General features: G+C 39.1%; 1 protein-coding gene across 3 annotated transcripts in view; it reads right to left on the bottom strand.

Annotated features, from left to right (window-relative positions):
* The window catches only part of RBMS3 (RNA binding motif single stranded interacting protein 3), a 712,107-nt gene that overhangs the window by 50,328 nt on the left and 636,180 nt on the right, over positions 1–25,599 (bottom strand). For all 3 annotated transcript variants that reach the window (XM_030490138.1, XM_030490143.1, XM_030490152.1), the window contains 2 exons: positions 19,402–19,498; positions 16,803–16,853 (listed from right to left, as the gene is read on the bottom strand). In XM_030490138.1, coding sequence (XP_030345998.1) covers positions 16,803–16,853; positions 19,402–19,498 — 148 coding nt within the window. The remainder of the gene's footprint in view (positions 1–16,802; positions 16,854–19,401; positions 19,499–25,599) is intronic.

The raw sequence follows: 25,599 nt of genomic DNA, 5'->3' as shown, positions 1-25,599 counted from the left end.
ACATACTCATTTGCTGTTCTTGACCAGAGCACTAATCTAAAGTTAGAAATCAAAGCCTTTGGACTATAATGGATGAATCAAATCAGAACTGTGCACAGCATTAGCCCTGGTCTGCTTAAAACTAACAGCAAGCAAGTGTGAAACCTTTGTCAATGCAGACTGCAAGGGGTTACTGGAAGTTTGGGAAGTGTTGATGTACATTTTTGTTTGATGTATCAAACTGCTTTTCCTCAATTGAGGATCCATACTGAGTGACTAGGTGGTTTAATAAGATGAATGAATTTCACAATGGTAAAGTTTACTTCCAGTACATTTATTTAATGGCTGACGCAACTGATGAAAGGAAAATAAAAATCTGATGAGCAGAAAAAAAATTAGACTAGAATCTAGACTTCCCCAGGACAATTCCTCGTGCTTCGTATCCTCTGTACTGACAGACAGCATATTTGCTTTCTACCTAATTACCAGCAAGACTAAAATTTTACATCTTTGATGTGTATGAGATCAAAGAATATTAGGAAATAAAAGTAAGATTAACATAATTGTCTTGTACAGCTATAATAAACTATGACTACGTATACAATCAGACACCCTGCTCAACAGGAAAGCAGAAACTAGAATCAATTGAACTAAACAAGAATCTTGATTAACTTCGCTTCCTCAGCAGCTTCTCACCTCTCTTGACACCTACCACTGGATCACAGATGCAAAGCCAGGAAAGATGCCCTCTCCCAGTGGTCCATCTGACACCCCGAGACCCACGGGAGCTCCTCTTTCAGTTGTGCCTTTAAGAAAACCAATGTAGCTGCCTTGTGCAGACACAGAGGGCCATCAGCAAGGGAAGAACTAAAGGATCTCCAGGTCCAAAACCACGTATCCCTAATGCTTACCTCATCTAAAGGATTAACTTCTATTTGTTTCTTTTACTACTACTGTCTACCTTATGTGCACACACAGACTGTGCACCAGCCTTCTTTGGAAGTATGCTTTGGCAGTGCAGACTTTTCCTGTTATGCATATAGGATTGATTCATCTTTAGCCTTCATGCACACAGCATGTTTGTTTACTGCAGAAATATCTAGTATTCTTACTTCCTCATCAGCTCAACTGTGAGAAAAAAAATCAAACACAGCTAAAAGTAACTGCCTTGTAAGAGTAAAACGGGGTGGGAATGTTTGTATTGCTTCTGCTCATTAAGGTGACGTGAAAGGTCTACTTCTGGCTAGGAGCCGCAAGCTACTCCTCAGAGCAAAACCATTTTGAAGGTTTTATTTGTCATCAGGTGGCAGTGACAATGAAAAATGTCTACTGCACTTCAAGACAGCTGGTAATAAAGCAGTGCAGGGAATGACTGACAGAATAACAGTTACTGTACCAGTGTAGCTTCTAAGTTTTTACAGCCACTCAGCTGGAATTATACCATTGTATTAAAAGTGGTTTAGGGTATAAAAAACTTAGATAGAGAAGGGCTCTCTCCCTCCCCATTGCCGTACCAGAAATCAGAGTAACAAAATTTGGGAAAAGCAGGTCTTTTGCTTGATTGAATTTAGATATTTTTACTGTGTAGTTTTGCTTTAGTTCACACAAGGGCAAGCCTGAAAATGTTTCTTTGCAGACAACTGCCTCATTCAGCACCCTTGCAAGCAGCTCCCAACAAAACGCAGTCTTCAAAGGCACATTGTTTTTGTTTGTTCTCATTGTAACAGATGTTTTGTATCATGTACTTCAACGAACTAATTCATCTGCAGAGGACCGCCTACTCCGGCTGGTGTGCATCCAGCTGTGGAAATAGCTCAAGAGTCATCTGTGGCCACTTTCATTCCATTCTTCTGATCTCACAGGATCTCAGTGACCGCATCCAAGCCCATAAAAAATAAACAGACCTGAGAACATCCTTTAAAAAAATTTCCAGCGGAGGAGTAATGCTACTCCAGGCAGGAAGCCTTTCTGGAAAAAATGTAAATGATGCTGAAGGAAGATTCACTTAGTTCTGGAAGTCTCCTCCAAGACATGCACTTTTATCATATGAACTACCCAGTCAATACTGAGCAATGTCATGTGTGATTTTGATGAAGCTGAGAGCTTCTGACTAACTTGGTGCCATATCAATTAGCCTGAGCATCAGGCAATCAATCACCACTTCTTCTCTAGATGTAGAAGAAGTGGCGATTAGAAGCTGCAAATACCATGAGGCTAGTTCATCTCAACACACTGAGCACTTTTATATACTGTGGCTCTACTGTAATATATTTCTGAAGTAGAAACAAAATCAATCTGAATTGCTCTGGAGTGGAAGCATATCCCATTAATAGCTGTGTACCAAGATTAAAATGTATTAGTGGATAAAAAATAGTCTATGTCTGTAAGAAGTCAATTACTGCTTTCTTAAAAGTGACCAAATAAAACATCCAATACTATTAAAGAATAGACTTTCTGAAAATGCCTTTAAAATCAGATGAGAAAACTTAATCACAAGTCAAAACATACCTGGGATGGTGCAACCATTCCTTGATTAGCTTCCTTAGAAGAAGGAGCAACAAGTTGCTTTCTGAATTTGTTAAGTCAACCACAGTTTCACACAGGAAATAAGTAGTTCCTGATAAGATGCTGATCATATACTTCAATATCAGGTCTACTGTGTTTGCTAATTACTTTCAAACCACTTAGCCAAGTCACCCATTAAGAGGAAACTATTCAATTGCAGATCCACTGAACTGAGAAACTAGGTGACCAAAACTCCTCATGGAGCTTGAATTATCTACCTGCATAAGAGGGCTCACAATATGTCAAACCAAGTAGTTAATTTTGGGTTTGAGAAGCAACTATGACTGTATTTAATTGGACAGCTTGGCAGTATACTTAATATTGTACATCATCAATTATTGGAATATTTCAGAAACATTTCAGAAGCCTTTGAAAACCTTCAGGAAAATAAGAGCCTTATATCAATCATCAGAACTGATTCATTACTTGTAGGAAGTTGTATTCCAAGTCCCTTAACTATGCAGGGAAAATCTTAAAACTTGCTGGCAACTGTCCTGTATTTTAAAGACGATGATTCATCTTTTCATTTCTGATCAAGTGTCTTTGCTATAAACTTGCTATTCAGGTGTACCTATGGGTCAGCTGTTTCAAGGCCTGAACAGCTTGCTGCAGCCCATGACTTTTACTGCAGTTCTTAAGTTAGAGGTCATCAAATTGACTCACTCACAGTGAAGTTAAACAATTTCACACTACCGTGCGATGACTTCATAGCAGCTAATTAACCAATGATGTGTACAGTAAAAATGGGTGCCTGACAGAAGACTTCTGGGATTTTCAGTCTTTGTCTGCCACACATTCTAACCTTCTGCTGGTTCTGCTGCTGTTTGGCTTGGGATTCCACTTTAGAGCATGTCATAAAGACAGATAGCATTCTTTGAAATAGAGAAAATACTTTTCAGACGGAAACCACCACATTTTAGCAAAAGTATTGTCCTTTAGAACATATAACATACAAAAGCAATGCCTGTGACATTCCTATGACTTATACTGGATACTGGAATGATTAACTTCAGGAGTTCCATCATGTGTATTTATCCACAAGAATTTTACCAGCACAAAAGAGTTAATACAGCCTTTTCGTCTGTGAGAAGAAGAATAAATATAGCATAATACCCAGTAAGATATTGTCCCAGCTTGGCTGAGAAGATGAAAGGTAAGAACAAGGCACAGTCTCATACTTCACTTGACACCCACAGCATGCTCCTACTTACTCCTTTATTTATCTGTTGCACAGCATTATGAAAAGAGGCCCAGAGAGGATTCAAATATGCTGCATACTGGGGAGACAAGCAGTTATCATCACAAACAGATCATGGCTAATCATCATAGCCCACACTCTCAAAGCCATGACCTATATCACTGATTTCTATTTGGAAGACAGATTTGAATGGCATGTAAAACTCCATGAAGTATGACAAATGAACACAGCTGAACATCCAGTCCCCATGAGAGGAAGTTCTCATAGATTATGGTACTCTAAACTCCTCAAGCTCTATTCCAAAATCTTTACAATGAGCTCATCCCTTTTACAGCACAAACACCTCCAATGTTTTTTTTCTGGATGGATGGCAGTTGCATACATTGACCTATTTATATTATACCCATGGAAACATCTGTGGTTACTATCCACTGAAGTGCAAAGCCTTAAAAATGTACACATCACCTGTGCAGTCCCAGCAAAAGGTTTCTCAATATTATAGCCAAAACAGAATTTTGTCAATCAAGGATAAATGGTCTGGCTTTGCTACCTTGGAAAGTGGAGGAAAAACAAAGGGCAATACTAGTATGGAGGTCCTGGGAGCTACTCCAGGAAAGTCACACCTGCCTTTACCATGAGCACTGGCATGGATTGAAGGTACATTTGCTGTTGTGAGTCCAAATCTGAGCACTGAACCCAAAGTCTCTCTAGGCAGCAGCAACAGTACCAAGACTAGCTTTCAAAGACCATTTTACCCTCATCACCCTGCCTTAAGCAACTGCCTGAAATTGGCTCTATAAACACCTCTCATTAAAGCCAACATGCCCATGGTGTTGAATACCAGTGAAGATTAGCCTGAAGTGTTACAAAATTGGATATCAAGTGGAGGTTGAAGATGTGAACTTGGTGTCACTGTCTGTAGAAGGCAGCATGAAACCTAGGGAATTGCACTAAGGTCTTTACTTCCACATTCTTGTTATTCCTGTGCTGTTCTTAGGGGAAGATGTGGCCTGTCACACCTTTAGCTGTCATGACGGGTGGCTTTGCTTGCTGAACTTGGACAGGGAGTTAGCAAGGAAGCTAATGCAGCATTGCTATTTCCACAGACACAAATCAGGAAGAAAGAGCACTGCATCTGCCTGTCTATCAGAAGCAGTCACTGTTCCTGACAAATGTCCACCCCCTCCTCTCCCTGAAGACCTTTGACAAGCACCAGAAAACACTCATTGCATCAAACACTTCATCCACATTTAAAATAAGTACACCTATAGCAATCCTCTCCTTCCCTCAGAAATGACATGGCCTGTCAGCGAGAGGTAATGTCAGTGGTGGAGTGCATACAATCACTGCTGGTGCTCCTGGCCCACTGGAATCCAGGGTTAGCCGGGAGTAGTTCCGGCAGTGTGGATGGACCAGCTTTACAACAGCAGGGCTCTCCCCCTACCTGCCAATGAAAAATATGTCTCTAGCCTCAACCCTGTCAGATGGGGCACATCTGTGAATGTGACGCCCACCCTCTTGGCTAGAGGCAGGCGATAGGCTAGTAATTTCCAATGCTGCAAGCAGGAGTTTTTTATTGATCGCGCTAAAGAGGAAGGCTATCAAGCTGGGAGCTGACACAGACTCACATCCTGTGTGGATTGGGCAAAGAGAGGGTGCATAATGATTTACAGATTGCCATACTGGAACAGTACAAAGGCTGTTTGAAAGCAGGCTGTTTGCTGTGTGAATCATATGCAATCCTCTTGTCCCACCATGGAAATCAGTACCAGGGTGTCAAGCTGTGACCCTCAGCTTGGAGCGGAAGAAATCATCCAGGTTATCCTGGACTGAGCCCTGGATGCACATGTTTTTTCTCTGAGAGTTATACAGCTTTTTAAGAGGCAGAAATAGACATCTGATAATGAGGAACCCAACTGTTTTCCTGTGTTGGGGTGTGTGTGGTTTGCAGCATGTAGAGAAAAGGTAACTTCCACTTGATTGCTTGCTCTGAAAAGCACTAGGGTGAAGGGCTACAACTGGGATTTGGGATGGATGTTAGAGGCAGGGGCTCTACTGGGCAACAAGGCCTGCAGCGATGTTACAAAATGTCCCCGGTAACTTATTTAAAAGTCATGGAGTGGGAAGGCTGTTCAGCAGACATCCTTTACCTAGTTACACTCAAGGCTGTAGCCGGTAATAAGAAATAACAAATAGCATTTAAACCACGGTTAGAAGAAGTGAAATTTCAACCGCTAATTTCCACCTTCCTTTTAACAATAGGCCATGTGATAAGAACACCTACCCTGCTGGGGAGGAAAACCTACCTCTTTGGCAGGTAGTCCAAAAAACAACCATTCAGTGGTTTCACTAAATAACAACTCAGCACTCCTTCAAAATTCTTTAGATTCTGTTGATCTGCCACTGTGTTACACAACTCATTCTTCATCAACGCACTATGAAACAGTCAAAGAATGTTCAGTGTTTATACTATTTTATTTCACTATTTGTTTTTGCAATCATGTAAGAAAAAGGTTGAAAACATGCTGTCAAGGATGTTGCAGGTAGCTTATTTATAACAAGAAGCTCTTTGGCACACACTGTTGAATGCATAGACTTAGAATGGATTTATTCCTAACGTACACCAGTTTGAGAAGAAAACAAGGCCACAAGGTTATAACCTTAGAACTGTAATTAAGCAATCACTCCACTTCAGTGAGGCTGAAATCAGTTTAGGAAAGATACACATGATTTGATCTAGATTTGCCTCTGTACTGCAAAGCTTAGGTCAATATTACATTCTTTATAAAGACATTCAAACTGAAAAGAAAGCATTTTATCTAATAGAGTAAAAAATGAATGGCAAATACTGTTAGACCTGACTACATTCAATAATAAGCTATTATTTATGATATCTCGGATGTTTCTAACTTTCAGGATGTCAAATCACAGTGTACATTTATATATTGATATAAAAAATCTGTTAGCACTGTCTCTTCAAAAAACATTTAAAAATAATTATGTCATTAAAATGCTTTACCAGTTGCAGTCAAGGAGGTGTTAATTAGTCACCACTTACTCACACACCTTAATAAGTATATCAGGAATGAATACAGAACAGAAAAAAAAAAAAAAAAGAAGACAAAACCAGCTACATCTAGAGGCCAGAAGATATGCTAAAAGTCTGACTGAGTCTTTGCAAATGATACTCAAACGTGAAACAAAAGGTTTCTCACACAGATAAATGACAAACAAGGGCAGAACCCACAGGTGGGCTCCCCATGCAGTGAGGATGGGGTACACATTAAAGGTACTTCAGAAGTAGCCCCAACAGGATAAGGACATGGCTTCAATTTCCCCCTTGAGCCATCAGACAGCAAAGGCAGCTTTCTGAGAATGAGAGTTTGGGCAGAGGAATGAATACAGTCAAAGGAGATGAAAAAAAACCAGAAGTCATTGAACTCAAGGAGTTCAAGCAAAATGAGGAACCAGGACTGGATCATCTTTATTGCAGAGCAAGGGAAGAGCTGGCACACGTAAGCACAGGTCCAGTGGCTAGGACTGAAGGATATTAATGAAGATAGAACATAGCTAAACCAAAGATAGAGCTAGCTAACCTCATTTTTTAAAATAAAATGACCTATTTTCTAGACAAAGGACATGCAGCAGCTCTAAGCTCTCTGAAGGTCAATAAAGTATTTCAGGAAGTGCTACACCAGAAGTTACTTAAGTTTGGAGATGATAAAGAATATACTGCTGCAGTGGGAGGACCACTAAAATCTCCATAAGAATTGTTCTCATACAATATTTTTAATAATGCCCTTGAATAATAAGATTTGTGGAAATTGTGATGTTGTGAAGCACGTTCAGTAAAGAGGCAGAATGAACTTGTACAGGGGAAGGACTGGTTTAAATAGACCAAGGCACAAATGCATGAAGACAGGTAGGCTAATCTGTGATGTCCTTTATGACCACATATATGGTATATATATGGACATGTATATATATAAAAAAAACCAGGAGCATTTGCTGGAAATCTGGAAGAAGGAGAAAACCTAGGTATATCAGTGTATTAGAAGATGACTGCATTACCAAGGTCATGTGTACAAGGAAAAAAAGATGTTATTTCACACTGCAGCAAAGTAATCCCAACAAAGAGAAGGAAGTATTAATGCTATTGTACAAAAGGTTGGAATACCGTGAGCATTGGCTGTCCTAGAAAAATGAATTCAAAGTGGAATAGATCCAAAGAAGGGTCATTGTTGCAGCCAGAGGTAAAAAATCCCTATGTTACTGCAAATGCATAGTGATGTTGACATTGTCAGCCTAGAAAATGAAGATGTGTGTAAGATTTTTGTCTATAAATTAATATGGTGAACATCCAGAAGGGAGAAGAGTTACTGAAGGTAGGGGAGAATGTTTGACAGATGTGAAAAGGAGAACCTTTATACTGGAAATTACAAATGTAGTGCAAAGCCTCTAAGTGAAGGTATTCTGAAACAAGCCTCCCCATAGGATTATCAAGAGGCAAAAAAATCAAACTATTTAAGCAGGTTTTGGAAGGGATTATATAGCATGGTTCTTGGATACAGCAGAAATCCTGAGTCTTACAAACTGGTCACTAAGTCCTTAGAGTACATCACTAACTATAATTTTTATACAACTCCTGAACTAGATAAATCATGATGTAATCATAAGTGCTATATAGATCAGCTAGTTTCCCCTTCTTATGTAAAAGGGTCCTTGAATACGCTTACATAACATAATGGTAATTTATGGAAGTGCTTTTGTTCTAAGGATGAGGAAAGTCCCAGAGTCTCCATCAATTTATTGCTGCAGGCATGATTGTCTTCTCATTCTCACTGTTTCACACCTATGCAATTCAATTTTCTCAAGCAAAGTTAACTCTTGATTTAAACTGGTAAAATTCAGATCCAACTTCCCCGACAAGTTGCAGAAACTGCTGAAGGAGAAGGCGAGTTGAGTCAGTTATTTCCCTTATCATTATTATTAGTACTAGTACTAGTAGCATTGTACTTTAGTTATTAAAATGTTCTTATCCCAACCTGCAGGTTTTACATTCTTTTGATTCTCTTCTCCATCCCACGCAGGGAGGGGGGATAAGCGAGTGGCTGCATGGTATTGAACTACAGATTGGGTTTAAACCACGACAGTAACTAGGACAGGCTTATTTAAATATTTAACAGGAAACCCCTAAACCTTAATAGCATCATTGTGAGGCTCTGTTTAGAGGCGTCAGTCAAAACAGGCCGTTGTTCCACCAGACTTTTCACAAACATGTAGTAAAAGCTATTTAGAGGTATGACAGTTTTATAATCTAAACAGATTGGGATTAAAAAAAAGACAAATGAGAAAAGGAAGCTGAGAAGAAAGATGTTTTCTCCAAGGTCACACAACAGATCAGTGGCAGAAGAAAAAGTATCTGTCACCAAATGCTCTAAGCCTTATGTGTCTACTTTGAAAACAGTGTGAGGAAAGGAAGGCTCAGATCAAAAAGGACCTCTGGCAAGGATGAATTACAGCTAGACATTACATTTATATGCATGAATTCCATATGGAATTTGCTTCCAATAACAGTTGAATCCTCTGGGACAAAATTCCATATGAATACCATATTAAAAAAAAAACCCAAAAAACTGCAGTTTACACCTTGATTCTTACATAAGCCCCTTCCTACTCAACTCGGTTGTATATAAAAGGACATCTTGTCAACAGTGTGAAACCTGACTTGTTCCTTCACTAGCAGGACTTCACATTTACAACCTTCACAGGTTGTGCTAGTCTTTATAATTCTTATCTTTGAGTCGTCATAGTTACGGTGCTGCCCTGGCATTACTCTAGTTCTATGACACAGCTGTTCATCAGTAACACTCTTCTGGGTTCACAGGGCTGTTTCCTTCTCCAAAGCTGCCCAGTACCTCATCACCTGTAATGAAAACACCAATTTTCTGCAGAGCAGGGATGGGTTTTGGGAAGCCAAAGGGAGATCCAGGAACCTTTCTGCTGAAGAACTGTCTTGCAGCAACATCCTCTATCTTTAACTGCACATCTCCATCACGGGAAAGGGACACATCCCTGTGTGCAGAAGGCACCCACAGTAGATCATGTCCAGCCTTGTCACCAGATAGTGTGAAACCTCTGTGCTCCCAGAGCACAGAGCTTATTCAAAGCAATTTGCTGCCTGTGGCGGATGAAAATTGTTGCCTTTCTTTTCCACCCTCACAGAACTTGCATGTTTGGCAATTGCACTATGACCACCTGTGTTGCAAGTGGGCTTGTGTCCCGCTTACTGCATGCATGTTGTCTGATTTGCTTAAGCCAGCGTAGCAGAGCTCTCACTGCAGAGGCTGGATAATATTAGCATCAACTGCAAGATATTGTGTATTACCAGGCAAAAAATAAGAGATGGTCCATGATGAAGGATAAATCTGAGGATTGTAATATACACGTATCACATGCCTTTCTAGTTCACAGCACACATACACCTGTGTAGCCATAATGCAATACACATGGCAAAATATTTGATGGTGAGCTAAACTGAGGAATCATCTGACAAATCACATGCTTACCTAATTCACCACTCTGCTGAGCCCCTTGCTGCACGCTTACTAATCTAACTCTTCGCCTGTAATTAATACCATGTGCTTAGGCAGTCCATCGCTTTCTCCTGATCCTATCGTATTCTGCCTACTTATTAATCTAACACATGGACAATAACTAATCTGACCAAAGCTCAACAAACGAGGAAGTTTTTGTCTCAGAACAGCAAACATGACATATGAATCTCACAATTCATATTCAGGTTTTGGAATGGTGCAAATTTGAAATTTGATATAAATGCAAATCTACATGCAACCAGAGATGCTACATATATTACGTGAAACAAATAAAGTATTAGTGATTTTCAGTCTTAGTTGATGCACATGAAGTTGGAAAAGATAAAACAGACTGCAGGCTTTGTACAAAATTAGAGATTGATTTTTTTTAAATGCACTACATTCTTCCACAGAAGGTACTCTAATGCCTATTGATTAATAACTATCTTTTTTAAAAAATAGCCTCCTTTGATACAACTTACTGCTTTTAAACAGCTGTTGTGTTAAGATTTTTCTTGACAATGAAGGTTGACGGTTAAGGTTGCATCTTTTCTGTTAAAAAGAAATCAATATTCCATAACCTCAACCAGAATTTCCTGGCTTCATAATCTCTAGGGTACATTTCAAATTTAGTGTTAGCCTTCTTCTTTTCCAAAGATCTTTTCCATTTACATTTACAGATCTGTATGAAATATATATATATGTTTTTTCCACTAATGTAAATGTCTTTTAAAAAATCTTAGACTGATGGTTTATCCATTTAGTACTACACACTATGTGTAGAATATTTGAAAGAAGAGAAATTTTACTAGAACTCTAAGGCCTTTTTAGGACAAAACAGCAAAGCACAAGTTCCTCGAATGCAAGGACTTGTCTATTGGAAACGCTTGTGGTTCTCTCATCCATGTTTATAAGTGGTTCCATATGTGGTGTGTCTTGCTGCCATGACAAAAAGCGTCCAGTTTCACTAGGGGGCTCTAGCAGAGTGTCAAAAGGGGTTGGAAACTTGAATGTATCTTTTTCTGCTATTTATATTAATTCATATTAATTTCTACAACAGCAGAACAAATGACTGCAGCAATACTTTGGTGTGATTCCAGAAGAGCTGGAACAAATGTACAAACCCCTACACTTGAGTATGAGATGTAACTTGGGTAACCATTTACACCTGTTTCCTTCTAGAGGCATGAGTTGGTTGAGCTTGGGCACTCCTTTTCTGTCCTGGGTGCTCTCCTCAACACAACAGCACCTGGCACTAAAGAGAGTCGGTAAGTGTGTGCTCAGCTGAGTCTGAAATTACCCATTTAGTAGCACTGAGACAACATCTGTATATGGTGGGTGCTGGATGAGAACAGGTGGGAATGATATCCTATGAGCCTGCCTGTCCCAAGTGAACATTGCCAATTACTGTCTTGATTATCAGAGTTATAGAATTGGCAGTCCTTGATTTTCTGCCTCGGGAAACACTGGAATTAGAATTGTTCAGCAGAACTTTGGCATTGGTATTTGGTTAGTTATTTCAACCTCTAAACTCTTTAGCCTTAAAAGTTCAAGTAAGTTCATTTTCAAAGGATCTCTTAAAAATACGCAGCTAAAAGTTAAAAGACTAGCTGGAGATTCCAATTTCTAAGGATTATTTCCTGTTTACTTTTCATACCAGCTAGCTGAACTCTCACATTTCATCTTGGAGACAGGACACAACCATCTGCAGAGGACGTACTTTGTTCCCTTACACTCAAACGGGCAAAGGCAAGATGGACTCCTGGCTCTATTTGCTGAAAAGGTAGAGCAACAAAAGGGAGGTAGAAAAAGCTGTCTTGGGAGAACGATACAGAACTGAGCACAAGGAACTTCTTTGTTCAAGAGCACAGGAATCAAAACACTGAAACTGCTGTGGTATTTTGGGTATTATCCAAAACAACAGAGTCGTTAGTGAGAAAATGAAAACTGATATATTTCAGTTGGACAGTTTGTACTTTTTATGCTACATTCATGCACAACAATCAAAAGGCAAGAATCTGGAGTCCTTACTCAGCCTCGCTTCTCACCAAAGTACAGGGTTTACACTGCTTATGAAATAAGAAACGTTTTTGTTGTTGCTTATAAAGACAGACAGATTACATTCAGCCATGGCCCAGAGGAAGGAAGACAGAAAAAAAATTATAATAATAAGGGTGCTTGTTAAGACATTGGCCTTTCTAAACAGGCTGTAAGGGCTTGAGAAACATCCAGGAGAGAGACTCTCCCCAACAGACTTTATCGTTATCAATAGCAGGTTTTTCCATATGCTGCTCTGCTTGCACCCTTTATGCCATTGGCATGTTCCTCCTGCAGCTATTGTGCAGAAACTATTCCAGACTGACAAGAGAGCCTATCTGCGCCTACCCAGTGATTACATACAGTTGCATAGTTTTACTTGCAAATAAAAAAAAGTAAGTGTAAAACAAGTGTGTACATCCAGTATTAGGGTAGAGCATTTCTGTTGATTCACTAAAATAATTTGCCTTTAGACAGGAAGAGTACATGTATTATTCGTAATAAAGATTTGAATTCAAGAAAGTTTTACACAAATGTCATTGTTAATAAAAATGAAGATTATCTATATGTGAATTGACTTTAAACAACATGTTTTTCAAAGTTTTCCCTGAGCTGTCAGACAGCCTTTTGGGACTACAGGAAAAACACACTAATATAGCAAATGTTTTAAATCCCCAGACAAACTCTTATCCCATTTATGTTTTGATTCTGTCATCACTATCCATCTATTGTTATCCTCAGGCAGTAATGAAATACAAGACTTGTTTCAAGTAGGGATGAGTGAGCACTGTACTTCGAAAGCTGTAGTTAACTACACGGAGCCCAGACTGCCATCAGTGCATTAAACGTTATGCCAATATAAATCCAAACCTACGCTGCTGTAACTCTTCTGGAGCTTGTCTTCCATTACAGCTAGGGCGGGGGACCAGGGGATGTGGCAAAGGAACAAATCTGGCAAATCTGAGATGTTCTTACTTGGACACAGTGCAGCCAATATGGTCAAAAAGTGGTGAAGGTTCAGTTTACAAAGGGTACATTTTTCAAAAGTGTCTGAGTCACACATGAGCCTGAAGGTAAACTTTTCATCATGTTCACATGATTCAGGAATCCTGTTTTCCAAAACCCTGAATGTTGTGCAAGCACAAATATGCGAGAGGTTTTCACATGTGACCCTACTATGCCATCAGAAGAATATTTTTAATACTATTTATTCTGAAATAGCAATACTACTTCAACCTATTTGACATTAATTTTCCATAGCTCTTAGTATAAGGCTAGCAAAAATCACTGTTAATGAAAAATAAAAACCCTGTTAAAATTTTATTTGCAGTTTCTCATTGGCATCAACCTACAATATCAAGGTTAAGTTACAGGGAAAATCATGAGTAAATTATGATGCACCTATGGAGTCCTTGACTGCCCATCTGACTTTCTCCCACAAGGAAAATAAAAAAAAAAAATGACTCTTTTTTTTCCCATAGAATGACATCTTGGTTGTTATCTGCTTTCAAGGAGATCACAAAAGTAAGAAGACAAACACTCTTGGAGAATGGAAAGAAATATATGTAAATCTTTTTCAGTTAATATATAAGTTATCGTTACTTGTTAGGGTCAGAGGTTTATCTGGTTGTAGTTAAAAAGCTACAGAAGGAATTGGAGACAAAATCTTTTACTATAGTGTTTCTTTTTTTAATCCACCAAGTAAATGGATACAGAATACACGCAGGCACACATCAGGAAAATGTATCTGAAATTTATATGTAAAGGGAAATAAATGAGCAGGGTGTCTGAGAGGCCAAGCTACTGAAGAAAACGCACCGTATTCAAATGAGTGGGCAGGCAGGTGGCACAGGAGATGAGATGGGCAGGCAGAGAAGAGACAGGCAGACACAGGGCAGTAGCACTGTGCGGCACAGCATTTCCCTCCTGTTGGCAAGGTTGCCTGCTGGGGAGAAAACTGTCCTGTCTGTGAGCAGCATGCTGAATGAAAAACCTCCTTTGTCTCCTCTACAGCATGGTCCTGCCTATTTTTCCTGCCATGAGGAACATTATGTGGTGTTAAATTATACATAAATATCAAGTAGGACTTTCTATCAGAAATGAAAAGCTAATCACCCAGTGACATGATTTAGTAGAAACTTATAATCAAACCAAAGAATTATCCACCAGCATTTGAGCAATTCAAACTATGCTTTATGTATGTGTTCATCTCTACTCATAAAAAATAGAGGCTTAACAAAACATTCTCATTCCTGGGGCAAGGAGGATATAATATTTATCTGCACTGGTTTCCAGTGGGATATCTCATAAAATATTATGAAGTAAAGTAGTGGCAATTTAGATAATAACATGGCAAACTAAGTTACAAGGAGACACAAAAAGCTAACCATACTAGAAAGTTCCCATATTCATCAGCTCACAGCGTTACCAGAACTTGTGTGTTAAATTCTGCCAACTTTATTGTAATCTTTTCTTCATTTCTTTTTTTTTAGCAATGGAGGTGCCTAGAATAGAGTCTATAGTTAGGCATGAAACTACAAAAAATTTACAATGGACTCAGATTCTTTATTTTCTTTCAAAATGGGCCATTAATTCTGATGTCTCTTGAAGCCTCTGTGTAGTAATTCTCTGACAACTTTTCAGGCATTTCTAATAAAGAATTCATCTCTGAATGAAACCTGGGGAATGGTAGTTCTGCCTTTTTGCTTTTATACCTCTTCAGTTCTAAACGCCTCATGTCCATTTATTTAAGAACATAATCTTGGGAAACACATGGGTAAAATTTTTCAGTGAAGAGACTGGGATTACTACAGACATAACAGGGAGGTAACCCACAATGGTAATGACACTGGAACTGAAACGTTACACCACTTATCCACTGTGCCTCTACTTTTCCACCTACAAGCACAAACCTTTACTGACACAACTCTGGATGGCAATGAATGCAAATTTAACTTGACATGTTGAGGGTGCCACTCACTATAAAAATTATTTTTCTCTTCACAGCCCTTTACCAAGGGGTAAATACATCCAATTCCCACACTAAAATACCTCTTCTAGTACTGCAGAAAAATGCTTGGCTGAAGAGTCAAATAAAACTCAGATACACATATACACAAAAACTGGGATTGGTAAAGTACTTAGGTTTTCCTTTTAGAAAGGAAGTCTTTCTGCAAGGATCAGAGATCCTTTGGCTTCCACAAGTCTGATAACTCATCATATACACACATCTAAGATTTCTTGTGGTTTGCAATTAAATCCAAATATTAGAATACAGGACTGATTTTAGCTGTGATTTAGTTCAATACAGCTTCTCTCCTGACAAGGAGCACAGCCATAGCTTTGTTCATTAAAATAGAAACTTCTACCAAGGTCTGGAGAGAGGTGCAGTGCTACACTATGGCCACCGCTGGTGAGAGAAAACTGAAGAACTTGTCTCCAAAATGTTGAGGGATGTGGAAGAGGGCTTCAAATTGAGATAGAGTCCTGTGCTACTAAACGGATATGTAGTGTAATTATTTCCATGTTGTTGTATAGCTAACTCCCACCAGAGGTTATTCTATTATGAAGTCAAAATATCTGAAAACAATCCTAAGCTACACACCTTTATTTTAATTTTACCGTCCTCATATAAATCAATGTATTGATGCTTATATGGAGTACACATTTGAATTCTAATTAATGACACTCTTAAATGGATCTATACCTGAAGAACTGATCAAATGAAACTAAAGTGATCTGTACATAGTGGAATTCAGTATGTTATTTCTTTCTGGTATATAGCTAATATTTAGGCAAAGCGCATCAAAACTTTTTTGTGAGGTAAACAAAAAATCACCTGCACTGCTTCTAATGAATGTTGGTAGAAGTGTAACGCAGCTTTAAGTAGCAGTTATAAATTGATGAAAGATGACAATTTACTCAGGATAAAAAAAGAAAAAAAAAGACTTGACTGGTCAAATCATAAAACAGATTCATATTTGGCAGAGACTCTGTAAGACAGCTGTGCTTTACCCTTTTTCAGCACTTGAAATGCATTACTGAGGCATTGAGGAACCTTTAAAGTATATACGACTACAAAGGACTTTTTTGATAGATAAGCTTGTAAGGGAGGAGTAATATGTTGAACCTGGCAATTCAAAGTATGCAGGAATGCAGTTATCTCGCCATCCCTGAAGCAAAGCTTCAGAAGCAACACTTTAGAGCTTGTTATTCTCTTATATCAATGCAATTAGATAACATATCACCCATCCTCCCCTTTTCACCAAATCAATGGTGCTCCTTAAAGAAGTAGAATCTTTACAGCAGAGGGCTCTTGTCAAAAAGCTGGCTGCTCTTACATGACCTTGGACTTTAATGGGGCTGACAAGCAGAGCAAGGCTACAGTGTAAGCACTTTTAGCTGGATATAAGCAAGTATACACTTACTGTTGGTTGCATAACATATGGCGGATGAGGCATCCATGAAGTACTCTGGACCTGCATATCAAATACTCTTAATTAGCACAGAAAGTTTAAAACAAAACTCAAAGATTTACTTGAAAAAATTCTTTCTACTACAGCTATGGAGCTAATTTTGGCAAAGGACTTAAGTCATGTAATTCAATGCAAAAATCATTTATGCTTCATAAAGTTACTGGCAAAGGAAAAAGCTTTCAAATTTCATTTGATGATGTTTTCTACCAAAGTCAGAAGTCTGAACCACTCCACCACTTCTATGATACACACTGTTTTATCTCATAAAGCAGTCTTCAATATTCCACGTTGTCCTACTTTTCATTTGTATTGTTTGCTTTCGTCCATCAATATAGTCATTAACATGTCATCCAGCGGACAGTGCAGGAGATATAAAATGTTCAAAGTTTATTTTCAAAAGTGTATGTATGAACTTTAAAAGGTGTAACATATTCAGAGACCCCAGAATGATTTGTTTTCAGTAAGAACTGCAGATCTAATTCAGAGGTTTTGAAGCTTATTCTAAATGAAAGCTTCCATGGCAAAGCTGGCTTAAGATGTCCCTGCCCCCCAGGATTAGCTCTTACCTTGGGCATCGTGGCGTCCATTTCCATCAGAAGTCTATATGCCTCACCAATGTCTTTCCTTGTTTTTCTGCCTTATGACTCACAAGTAACAGATTTCATGGATATACCAATTTTACCAACAATTAAATGCATTAGAGAGTGTTTGTGTATTTGTGGTGGCATCTCTGAGCCATAACTCCCTCTTGTGCTAAGCATGAATGACCACATGCTATCATTACTCAGACTCAACCCCAAGAATTGTGCATCCCAATTTCCTTTTGCATGAGTCTGGGCACCACGAAACACAGGAAATACACAGAAAATACAGCTGTGCCTGTCAGTGGGCACCTCACTAAGCTATCCCCAAGCTCACAGAGATGGGCATGTGGCATCTCAGACTGAGCATGAGCAGGGATGACTACAAGAAAGCTACAAAGTTCCAATTCTCCAGATGCCCTGTGATTTTGTTCATGAAGGAAGTGCTGACAGTTGCAAAATCGTGTGCTTCAACAGTGGTTGAAGTTTGTCAAACTAGATTTTTTGTTGAAAAGCAAGCTCAGCGACACACCTTTAGAAACAAAACCAGAGCACACACATTCAAACACACCTCTACTACAAAATTTTCTGTTGTGAATCCCCACTAGTTAAAATATATTAGAGCTGCCACAGCCTGCTGCTGTTCATTGCTCCCACTCTTTCACCCTTGCAGCTCCTTCTCTGTGCCAGGGCAAATGCCTTTGGGTTTACACTGCAAACTGTCTAAGGAGAATGATATGGTATAAAAAAAATAAAATAAAATCAATGGTTTTGGTGCAAATGCATCAAACCATGAACTGATGCTATAGTTCAAGTCAGGATGGGAGAAGGGAGCAACTGTGAACTGTGGAGCAGTGATGAAAGTGGCTGGGTGGCCTGAATTCAGTGATCTGAAGAGGGAGGAGGTATGACTCTTAAACCAGCTTTGCTACTGAGAAACGAGCATGTGAGCTGCACTTATATGTCTCTGGCACTGACATTTCTTTGCTGCTACCATTTACTGAAACTTACTCGATTTATCTCACCAGAACATCTTTTGTTTGGCAAGTGTTACATAGCCATACAAGAATCATTTATCTTTGAAGATCAAGTTTAAAACACAGTAAGTGTAAGCACAAGAATTACCTGTAAGCAGTAGCACACCATCTCAAACTTCACTCCCAACAAATCAACCCTAACATTAAGAACAACCCACCACGTGGCTTTGCAAGTTTGAGTAGCTTATCTCAGGTAGGACTCAGGAAGAACACCGATGCTATAGGACAGAAATAACTGAAATGGGAAAATGTATAGCTGATGACCAGCTTCAGAGTGAAGTGATATTTTCCAGAGAGCGGCTAATAATAGAACTATACAACCTGAGACTTCCATCTCAGAAAGTCAGAGCATGGCAGTAATTTCCCAGTGGAGATCTGTGAGGGATATGCTGAAAAGAAATTCTGAACGACAAAGCGTGTGTGAGACTGAGCAAGGATATGAGGACAGTTATCCTCAAGTAACTTGCCTTGTCAGGGACTATTGGATAAAAATGAGCACTTTTAAATGATGCTGTTACTGGAGCAAATACAGCTGAGGTCAAAAGGTCAAAATATGATGCAGTTAACATAAATATAAAACCCTCACATTTAAAACTGTTGGCTAATGAAGGGCAGCCAAAATGACAAAACATTTCAGTAAGAATGATAAGCTTCTGCTGCTGTCAACTGGAAATGAAGCAAAATGCTGTTTACTAGAGAAGCTGCTTGAAATAAAAGGAATACTTTGGCTTTCATTGCTAGTGTAAAAAATTCAGTAAACACTTAAAACCTTACACCAGATGATACCTGAATACTACTAGAAAGCCTTTTGTTTAAAGTGTGACTCAACAGTGCAAGCACTCAGAGAATTTTCTGTGGTATAAGCTCTGCCTTCATCCACATCCAAAACATAATTAACTGGGAACACAGTAGACAAGCGCAAATCTGACGTACCTGATATGTAGAGACAGGGGAAGCAGCAATGAATGGCGTGATTGATGTCTGTGGAATCATGCGGTTTGTTGGAATACTGTACGGTGAGGAATAAAATCTGCAAACAAAGAACAAAAGCAAGATTTTTTGAACCTTTTGACTGCTAGGCTCTGACTAACTAATTCACTGCCTCTAAGGCAATGACAAACAGAATCTATACAGGTAATTATGTCCATCTATTTCCAAAAGCACAATAAAGATGTGATGGCTCCACTGAACAGATCTTGAAAATGGAAAGGAGGAGGAATATTTACACACAGTGTATTTTTTCACTTCAACTAGCACAAATATAGAACTTCAGGATACAAGAAGTAATTATCTGAAATGCAAAGACAGCTGATTTTCCAGAGTGCTAGCTAGTGAAAGAAATTTCTTATGTGATATTGAAGACAATATTACTGATTTCAATTCTACATGCGGTACTGTTTTCTTTTCAGATCTTAATGCTTCAGTGCTGAGAATAACACATTTCATATACATGCCTGACTTTATTAAGGGATGGCTACAAAAGCTCTGGCTGAAATTCTCATATTCATGTAGGTAGAGAGCAAAAACCCCTCCTTCTGGTGAAATGCATCAGGAATTATGAGTGTAAATGCCCCAGGCAGCACTGAAAGTCTCAGAATTAGTTGTTTTTATTTCCACAGTTGCATGCTATGAACTGAAGTTGCACTATCTCTTGCTTGATGGCAATAAATGTTATATTCCTTCTTGTCCCCTGTGGGTTAATGACTATTGATAAAACAATCACTTGGAAAATATCGCCACTGATGGATTGTGTAAGTACTTAATATGTGTGTGCTTGTTAAGATTTTTGCATTTCTCCTTTTTCCAGTTTTAACTGTAAACCAGAAAAATAGAATTGCTTAGGAGAACAATGTTTGTGGTCTTACAGCTGTCAAAATGTTGCTATTTTGGACTCCGAGAAACACTCTTGTGCAGTGTTCTCTTGTCAGATTTAAATCCCATGCAGATCCTTCTCATATAGCGTTCACCAATCTTACATGTAACAGGAGATTTTGCACGTATGCTCTCTCTGTAACAGTGAAGTGGATTACACTCCCTGCCTTTTTATGGGTTTTTTTGATGTTGTGTGTTTTTTTCTCCCCACACTGAGGCAATCAACAGTAGCTTTCGATGACAGTCATGCAACAAAAATATCATTACTGGTGTTTAAACAAGTGATCTATTTCCTGATCGCCCTGGCATCCTGGATTTAGTACTAATCAGTCTAGTTCAGACTTGATGCATTCATTCTGGATGCAGGCTCAAATAACCACCAACTTCATCCAACCAACAGCCTCCAAAAAACAGGCTGCTGTCTTTGTAGCTTGGGCAGAAACCTTCAAAGTTAGGATGGGAGAGGGAGACAGAGAAGCAATCATTTGTTCTCTCTATTCCAAATAAGATTTTAAAATGCCAAAAGCAGCAGGTGGCGTCTGAGTGATTGTTTAATAGAAATATATTGCTATTTTAGGAACATTTATCTGCCCTTACAATGCTTGCACAGAGACTATTTTAAAACTGTGCCTTTGCCCAATTTTATATATATCGTATTATGAGAACTTAGAGGCATTTGTATCCCACTGCTTGAATCAGATATTAAGTTCATACAACACGACAGGGGGGAAAAGAGGGGAAGGATTTTTAAACCATTAGCTGTGTTCATTTATGGCATTAGCATGATGCATATGTTATCTACAATCTGTTACAGGGGTCTTCTCCCAGATAAGGTTAACCAGAAATCACTTTGGCTATGCTGTTGCTAAGTCGATGGACTAAAAAATGCTGTGTGCAGCAAATGAGAACAGTCAATGGTAGACTGACACGATTTACTCTATGAATAAAATGTCTAATGCATAGAAATACATATAAACCTCTTAAACTGTAGGACAGCGTAAAACCAAAACTCTTTTGAGAAAAAAAAAAAGAAACATTTTTATTCACTCTGTTCTCATTCTGTCCACCAGCCTCGCACTGGTGCTGCACTTAGACTACGTATGAACTGCTTGGACAAAGATGAGCACAGGGAAGAAATAACTTTCCATTTGGAAGTAGTGCTGACTCTTTGGAATAAACTCTCCAGCAAATCCCAGCAAATACTATGAAATTTACAGAAAACGTGTGCTAAGCCAAGAACTTGACAGACAGCTAAACATTTCAGTTTCAGCTTAGAGATGCAGTTATCTGAATAGTACATAAGCTTGTAGAATATACACTCTGATAATGTGAAAAATACAACCCTTCCAACACCCCTGCCAATACCATTTATCCGTCGCAGTTTGGAATGCTCTCAAATAAGCATCAAATAAAACGCACTATCAGGACACTCAGCTAGACTGTGAAAATTCATGCACCAGAGCATCAAAGAAGAGAAAGGAAGGAAATCTGATGCAGCAGACGACTATGTGAGAAAATCCAGTTCATATATTCCAATTTTAATAATAACAAATTAAGTTTAACAACCTGAGTCACTGTGACAGCCTGTATGTCAAACATTTTGCAACTAGGAACCCCTTACATCCAGAGACAAAGGCTTGTCTTCCTGTCACAGCATCACTTGTGCCCAAAGGGATCTAAAAAAAAGGGGTGGATATCTCTGCCACACATGAAGTACAGTGGTATGGTGAGGATAAGAGTGTTAACAGTGACAGTGTGAAGCAGAGCCTCTCTCCCTCAGATGTGAGATGCTCAACCTGCTGGAGTGCTGGAGCCATGCACTGCTGTGGCAGGGCCTGCTCACAAAGGAGGGCTCACCATGCTCTCACCCATGGGTCACAGAAGCATCTTCTCAAACTCTCTTTACGTAAAAACAGGTTAATATCTTAATATGTAATTGGCATAAGTGACATGCTGGGGACCTAATGAAAGAGAAGAGGACCGAAAACGTAAGAGTAACCTGTCCTGGTGTAAGCCCTAGAGCACCCCAACAAGATTTGCCCCTGCTGACCTTGCCGTATTTGATCTTAGGCTTTCCCTGTTTTTTTTCTTTAAGCTTAGGGAGAGGTGAAATGAAGCAGAAGATGCATGTTACAAGTAAGACCAAGGGAATACAAGATTCTCAGTCATCAGAATGTATACATCAGAAAAAGGAGTAGAAAGAGACATAAGTTATACTGGCTTTGACTCATTGTAGGTATGTTCAACTACACCCCCAAGTTTCCTGGCATTAAAATGTATAGTATCTGTTACAGCACTTTGAGAGCTGTAGGCTTTGTGACAGTTGACCCGTGGGCTCTAGGGAGAGCTCTCCAAAAATCTCAGCTGCATTCTCCACAAATGCAGTTTCATCCATGCAGTTTTTTGCAGGCACAATCCAGTGTCCCTGCTCCTCACCTGCATTTGTAACGCTAGAAGCAAAGGCATAGAAAAGCAGGTGGCAGGGGTGAGGCAAAAGGGACATTGTCCTTATATTAAAAATAGACCTTTTCAGCATGCCCAGACTCCATAAGCACAGGGAAAAGTCATCACTAGAAGGCAAAAAGCTGATCCTGGATGCTCCTGAAGAGTGGTCTACAAAAGGGCTCAAAAGAAAATGTTTTTAAGAGAAGTTAAAAAGAACCATATTCTCCGTGCACCATCAGGAACACAGAGGCAATGTGTTCAGATGTTGCTTAACAGACAAAGCACATACTCCCCCTCCTGCACCAACCCTCCCTCCACATTTGGGGACTGCATTATCTGTAGTGTCTGGCTGCTATTTCCCTGCCAAAAAGCCAAAAAAAAGAAGAAAGAAAATCCATATGGTTCTCATCCTACGGGGGAATGTGCAAACTTCCACACAGAATCTGCACAAGAGCAAGATCCTATTTGCACTGCAATAAACACCATTTGCTCATGCCTCGTGCCTGCGGGCAGTACTGAAAAAGTTGGATTCATAAATAGTATCCTGGGGCTCACATAATGTAAGAGTATTACCAAGCGTTATCAAGGCAGCAATTTTCTGTTGCAATAAGCCACATAGTCAGATGTTTGAGATGGAAAAGACCTATCTGAATATTGAGCCCATTGGTCAGCAAATGCACAGTATAGTCCCCCAGATATCAGATATTAAACTGTTGCAGTACATTGCAGTCTTAGTCAAATGGCCAAGAGGACTCAAGCCTCAGGAACATTTTAAATGAGCATCCTTACAGTGCAAGTACAAGAGCTCTATTTCGTTCTTTGTATGAGCGCATTAAATCACCAAAACAATATTAATACCACAAATTGAAAAATCAATAGCATATTACAACAGGTACACTACTCCCTCAAATAAACCTCCATACCTTTGTAAATGCAATTCAGAAAGGCTGATTATAAAATAAAAAAGGCACAGAGAGGTTGGCAGATGAGAAGAGCTTATCTACTAAAGTGTGTGGTTACCACGTCTTCAGTATCTCATACTGCTATGCTATGGTACATGAGCTGGATTCTCCACTCCATTATATCAGTTTTACACCAGTGTAACTCCACTGGATGCTTAAACAGAGTTACATGAGCATAAAACCAATATAATGAAATGGAGAATCAAGCTTTACAGTGTAATAGACTCAGAAGAAAATTATCTATTCCCTTGTGAGGAAAAAACTTAGCTATTTTTAGCCAAAGCTTCTCTCTCACTCTTTTGTTTTATTCCTGCTATAGATTTTCAAGGCAAATATGCAGTTATAAAGTAATAAAAGTGAATAGTACTACACCATGAGCAATAAGAACCCACTTTTTCATGTGGACAACATACAAAAGTCCAGATTCTTCCCTGACACTTGGTTATGCTCCAACCCAAAACATCTGCCACTCTTCTATCAACCCTATAAAAAACTCTAATAGACATCAGCACGTGCGGTCAATCTTTCTTTTTAAGTTTTATTGGTAATTCATAGCTCACCTGAATCTTCACCTTGGCTTGCGTATCTTTACATTTCCCATCTCTAGCCTCAGGTCACTAAGCTCCATACTGATGGGCATCCAAAGGACTGTGCAACTCATGCTTATCACAGCATATCAGCACATCTTGAGCTGCATGCAAGGTCAACACCTGCTTAACCTGACCATTGCACTGAAGAGGCTTGCTACAAGGAAGTGGTCTTTGTTTTACAGACCTTTAGGTAACATTGCTCCACTTAAACCTGAATGGCTTGGTCCACCTTACTGCCGAAGTATTATGCAGCATTTTAACCACCGGGTGGGTATGGACACACCATCAATACAAGGGGTGCAAGCAGCAGCTTTGTGGTCACTTCTAGATTGTCCTCGCTGCGAGAAAGAGCAGTATGTTTGCCTAAAAACCCTTCACTGATGATTAAGTTAACCTGGTTAACTCCATAGTGTTTAAGAGCCTTTAACTCTCTTTCAGCATGGCCACACACCTGCTACCATGTCTTGTGTCAGTGAGCAACAAATCACATTTGCACATTTTACAAGCAAAGCACTGAGGTGCTCCTGGACTTAGATAAAACAAAACCCATGAGCTAGATTTTTATTGTACTTGCAATTAAAGAGGCTTTTGAAAACCAGTAAAAATTTATGACTACAGGATATGTAGATGCTATTAAGTGAATGCCTGGGAAGCTAAAAAGAAACTGGGTAACCAAAGGGTTCTGGTGATCCTCGAGTGATAGCATTTTAAAGATGCAACCAAAGAATGGAACTACAATTGTGTAACTTTCGGTGGAAAAATTAATTTTTCTGAATAGTAACAGCTTATTCTCATGAGAGATGTTTTTTAGATGGTTTTGTCCTGATGAAACTGAAAATATTGTGACATTCTAAAAGAAGAGATATGTCAAAGTGGTAATTAATTGTCACTCTTACAGAGATATCCAGTGCTGCAGTTTATTTTGTGCTTTACAAATAACAGAGTTATTTAAAAAACTGCAGAGCTGAAATTCTCAATTGGGTACTCTTTCTTTTCCCAATGATCAGTGACCGTGTGCTCAAACAACTGGGTGACCAAACCACCTGCACAGCCTGAACACCTAAGCAATTTGGGTACTCTTTGATACAAATAATGTCCGATACTGAGATAATTTTCACAATTTCCAAAAACGTGATTCTTGAAGTAAGATGGTATTAATCTCAAAGCATCATACAAATTACAGTTTCCAAAACATTCATGCAACTGACATGCAGGAGTTCATTAGAAATAAAAGCCAGTTGTCCGAATGAAACACTGGTGGA

Source organism: Strigops habroptila, chromosome 1 (assembly GCF_004027225.2).
Source record: "Strigops habroptila isolate Jane chromosome 1, bStrHab1.2.pri, whole genome shotgun sequence".
Taxonomy (NCBI): domain Eukaryota; kingdom Metazoa; phylum Chordata; class Aves; order Psittaciformes; family Psittacidae; genus Strigops; species Strigops habroptila.
Note: the sequence above shows the minus strand (reverse complement) of the source record. Positions and strands in the feature narration are given on the sequence as shown.